This window comes from Nansenia antarctica (genome assembly GCF_963989245.1).
Source record: "Nansenia antarctica genome assembly, chromosome: 19".
NCBI classification, from domain to species: Eukaryota; Metazoa; Chordata; class Actinopteri; order Argentiniformes; family Microstomatidae; genus Nansenia; species Nansenia antarctica.
In genome coordinates, this window is record NC_137692.1 from 17,639,897 (window position 1) to 17,644,896 (window position 5,000).

Below are 5,000 nucleotides of genomic sequence, written 5' to 3' on the forward strand. Positions count from 1 at the left end.
ACAGGTCACTCACATCTATGCATGCATGTTTGGGCATTTAGCAGACGCCTTATTCCAAAGCGACTTACATTTGATCGATACATTTGACGTTCATCAATCCACCCGTCAGTAGCAGGAAGAGTAATCTAGCTCAGGCCAGGCGCCATTGGCAGTCGTTGTGATAGAAGAAGAACATTTTTTTTTTAATATATATAAAAAAAAAAGTTTATAGACACTGGAGAAACAGTACAAGGGGGGAAGTAGGTGTCTCAGGAGACACAGTATAGGGGGAAGCAGGTGTCTCAGGAGACACAGTGCTGGGGGGTAGTAGAGGTCTCAGGAGGAGCAGTTAAGGTGTAACCTGAAGAGATGGAAGATGGGGAGTGACTCAGTTCTGACAGACGTGGGAAGCTCATTCGAAGCTCGAAGGCAAGAATAGGTCAGACAACAGGTCACATGACACATCACAGGTCACATGACACACACAAGTCACATGACAGACACAGGTCACATGACAGACACAGGTCACATGACAGACACAGGTCACATGACAGACACAGGTCACATGACAGACACAGGTCACATGACAGACACAGGTCACATGACAGACACAGGTCACATGACACACAGGTCACATGACACACAGGTCACATGACACACAGGTCACATGACACACCCACAGGTCACATGACACACCCACAGGTCACATGACACACCCACAGGTCACATGACACACCCACAGGTCACATGACACACCCACAGGTCACATGACACACACACAGGTCACATGACACACACACAGGTCACATGACACACACACAGGTCACATGACACACACACAGGTCACATGACACACACAGGTCACATGACACACACAGCGTTTGTTCCTTGTGTCTCCTACTTGGTGTTTAACGGTCAAGTACGACTGCTGTGTTTGTTTGTTTGTCCTGTAGAGTTCGCCTCCTACCAGTCTCTGAAGTTCGAGTCTATATCAGTGGAGTCGTTTACGTTCGGTAACGACCAGTACGTGGTGTTCGCTCAACCGTTCATCGGGAAGTGCAGCTTCCTGGAGTGGGATCACGTGGAGATGGTGTTCAGGGATTACGACGACATCGACAGTAAGTGGAAGGACAAGAGGCATTCCCATGAGTGCTGATCAGATTTCCAGAGCGAATTTGCGAATGCAGCCGTAGTCACTTTAGAGAGGATGTTATTTATTGGAGAGGATGTTATAATTAAAAAAATAAAAATTATTTTAAGCTTTATTGTCATGGGAAACATACGTTTACATTGCCAAAGCAAGTGTGAAGATAAGACAAAATGAAAAAAAGAATGTAATGTACCGATAACTTAAAATATACCTGTTATTTAGCTTTTCACCAGTAGATGGCGGCATGCACACATATGACTGACATCAACACTTTATTTATTATACTTTACTTTATTTTCATATTTATATTTTTCCTCTATGCCCCCTCTCACACTGTCCTCCCCCTCTCTCTCTCCCCCTCTCACACTGTCTCTGTCTCTCTCCCTCTCTTTCTCTCTCTCTCTCTTTATCTCTCTCTCTCTCTTTATCTCTCTCTCCCTCTCTTTCTCTCTCTCCCTCTCTTTCTCCCGCTCTCTCTCTCCCTCTCTTTCTCCCGCTCTCTCTCTCCCTCTCTATTTTCTTTCTTCCTTTTTTCTCTTTGTTCCTTCATCGTGAGTGTCTCACTTCACCCTCTACCCCCCTCCTCCTCTCCCCCCCCCCCCACGTAGGCACGTCCACGGTGATCTGCAAGCCCCTGGTGATCTCCGGGCAGCTGTTCGTGGTGGTGGCGCAGCTGTTCGGCGGCTCGCACATCTACAAGCGCGACGCCTCGGCAGACAAGTTCGTCAAGATCCAGGACATCGACATCCTGAAGATCCGCAAGCCCAACGACGTGGAGGTGTTCCGGGTGGACGGGGAGCACTTCTTCGCCGTGGCCGACAGCTCCAAGGCCGGCTCCACCACCGTGTACAAGTGGAACGGCAACGGCTTCTACTCCCACCAGTCTCTGCACCCGTGGTACCGCGACACAGGTGGGTTAGCGTAGCGACACAGTTGGGTTAGCGTAGCGACACAGGTGGGTTAGCGTAGCGGCGGCCTCGTGGATGACTGAGAGTCGGAACCGGCGATCGGAAGGTCGCGAGTTCAAATCCCGCCTGAAACCACGCCGCCCGCCACCAGTGTGCCCATGATTAAGGCTCTTAGCCCTCAGTTACTCCAGGGGCGCGGAGGGGGGGTGTCCCTGTAATTTGTAATTGTAAGTCGCTTTGGATTAACACTTAACCCCTCCTTTCATGACCTTTCCTAGATATGAGCGTTCTACCACCCCAGTATCCTTAGATCTTCAAAATCACACCAGGATAAGCTAGTATAAAGCTATTTTGCTGTTTTTCTGTGTAGGAAGCAGGCTCGTTTACAAGCGGCCAACTAGTGGTCGTTGTGTGTAAATAGCAGCTTGAGCATTGTAAAGAGGTTGCGCCCGAGGCTACCTCTTTTAGTAGGTAGAAAAGGCACGGCTGTTCTCGTGTTAAAAAGCTAAAATGTCCAAATTCTACACAGACGTGGAGTACCTGGAGATCTCCCAGAAGCCCCACCTGGTGCTGTCCAGCAGCTCCCAGAGGCCCGTGGTCTACCAGTGGAACAGAGCCACCAAGCTGTTCGAGCGGCGCACCGACATCCCCGAGATGGAGGACGTGTACGCCGTCAAGCACTTCCGCGACCCAAAGGGGGATCTCTTCCTCTGCCTGACGCGTTTCATCGGCGACTCCAAGGTGATGCGCTGGGACGGCGCCCTCTTCAGGGAGGTGCAGACGGTGCCGTCCAGAGGCTCCATGGTCTTCCAGCCCTTCACCGTGGGGAGCTGGCAGTACGCCATCCTGGGCAGCGACTACTCCTTCACCCAGGTACCGTAATACAGCTAATATAGGCTCCTGTACCGTAAGAAAACACCTAATATAGGCTCCCGTGGTGTACTGTAACACAGCTAATATAGGCTCCCGTACTGTACCGTAATACATCTAATATAGACTACTGTACTGTACTGTAATACATCTAATATAGACTACTGTACTGTACTGTAATACATCTAATATAGACTACTGTACTGTACTGTAATACAGATAATATAGGCTCCCGTACTGTACCGTAATACATCTAATATAGGCTCCCGTACTGTACCGTAATACATCTAATATAGACTACTGTACTGTACTGTAATACAGATAATATAGACTACTGTACTGTACTGTAATACATCTAATATAGACTACTGTACTGTACTGTAATACATCTAATATAGACTACTGTACTGTACTGTAATACATCTAATATAGACTACTGTACTGTACTGTAATACAGATAATATAGGCTCCTGTACTGTACTGTAATACATCTAATATAGGCTCCCGTGCTGTACCGTAATACATCTAATATAGGCTCCCGTACTGTACCGTAATACATCTAATATAGGCTCCCGTACTGTACCGTAATACATCTAATATAGGCTCCCGTACTGTACCGTAATACATCTAATATAGGCTCCCGTACTGTACCATAATACAGCTAATATAGGCTACCATACTGTACCGTAATACAGCTAATATAGGCTCTATATACTCTACTACTACTCCTTCACCCAGGTGATAACCTTCCCTCCCTCCCTTGCTCCCTCCATCCTTCCCTCCTCCCTTCCCTCCTTCCCTTCCTCCCTCCTTCCCTCCCTCCTTCCCCCCCCCCCCTCCCTCCCCCCTCCCTCCCTCCCTTCCCTCCTTCCCTCCCTCCTTCCCCCCTCCCTCCCTCCTTCCCCCCCCCCCCTCCCTCCCTCCCTCCCTCCTCCACCCAGGTGTACCGCTGGGACGTGAAGAAGGGTCAGTTCGTCCACTTCCAGGAGTTGAACATCCAGGCTCCCAGGGCCTTCTCCCCCGTCGCCATCGACAACAGGCAGTTCCTGCTGGCCTCCAGCTTCAAGGGCAAAACACAGATCTACGAGCACCTGATCATCGACCTGAGCGATTGATTGATTGATTGATTGATGGATTGATTGACCGATTGATTGATTGATTGAAATTGATTGTTGTATAGGAACATCTGCGTATGTTGAGGTGAGGAGGGTGGTTGTACAGGAATGAAAGGGGTTTACTGGTTTGATTCTAACTTTAGATTGACAGACGATACTCAGACTTTTTTTTTGCTAATCTTCCATTGGTCAATGATATGTGACACGTTCTAGTGTTCTGGTCCGCATGTCGGCAACCGATTTGTTGAAACACGGAACTACGTTTCAACCTTGTTGAGAATCACAACACAAACTCGCTAGTCGAGCCAAAATCCTGCAACGCAATGGATTGGGTGAGTAATCCCCACTGCTACCTAGTTAACTAGAACACTACTTTACATTGTTAGCAGGCTCACAAAACAAGCTGTGTCAGTTGAGGAGTGATGTGTCATTGACTTTCAACAACGGGGAAATGTATTCACATTTTTTGAAAGAAAAGTCAGAACATTTGGGTCCGACTTGCGGACCAATCGACCACCAGACCGTGTCACATGTGATTCAGGGGAGAGTCAGAGTTAGCTGTGCGTCATCTCAAGGTAGGACTGAGCCGTGTGTTGTCAGTCTACATGCATGACCAAGGCCTCCAGCCTCTCATCTCATACTCACCAACGCGACGCTTGAAACAACCATTTTTCTGTATCTTCAGCATTCATCGTTCGTCGATTTCCACGTGACTTAACACTGTAAATACATTTGCAAGCTCCTATATTTCTCTAGGGAAGATAATAAACAAAATGTACTTTTTAATCTATTTATTAACCTGTTTAGATTAAAGAAATCTGCCAAATGAAATGTTTACATTTTTCTGTCACTTGTAAGCTAAATTATTTGTAAATGAAGCTTTTGTAAGTTTAAGGGGGACCATGCCAGTTGGATACACATTTGCTAAGAAGATTGATATCGTTTTAAAAAAACAGTTTATAGCTCCGAAAATGCCAA

General features: G+C 47.4%; 1 protein-coding gene across 1 annotated transcript in view; it reads left to right on the forward strand.

Moving 5' to 3' along the window:
• LOC308173949 (leucine-rich glioma-inactivated protein 1-like) overlaps positions 1-4,022 on the forward strand; it is a gene marked incomplete at both ends in the record, with an annotated part of 10,905 nt that extends 6,883 nt beyond the window's left edge. The window contains 5 exons of the mRNA XM_080549002.1: positions 1-4; positions 933-1,097; positions 1,738-2,040; positions 2,567-2,910; positions 3,849-4,022. The exon at positions 1-4 is cut by the window's left edge and continues 166 nt beyond it. Of these exons, the coding sequence (XP_080405128.1) occupies positions 1-4; positions 933-1,097; positions 1,738-2,040; positions 2,567-2,910; positions 3,849-4,022 (990 nt within the window). The remainder of the gene's footprint in view (positions 5-932; positions 1,098-1,737; positions 2,041-2,566; positions 2,911-3,848) is intronic.
• Positions 4,023-5,000: the final 978 nt, after the last annotated feature.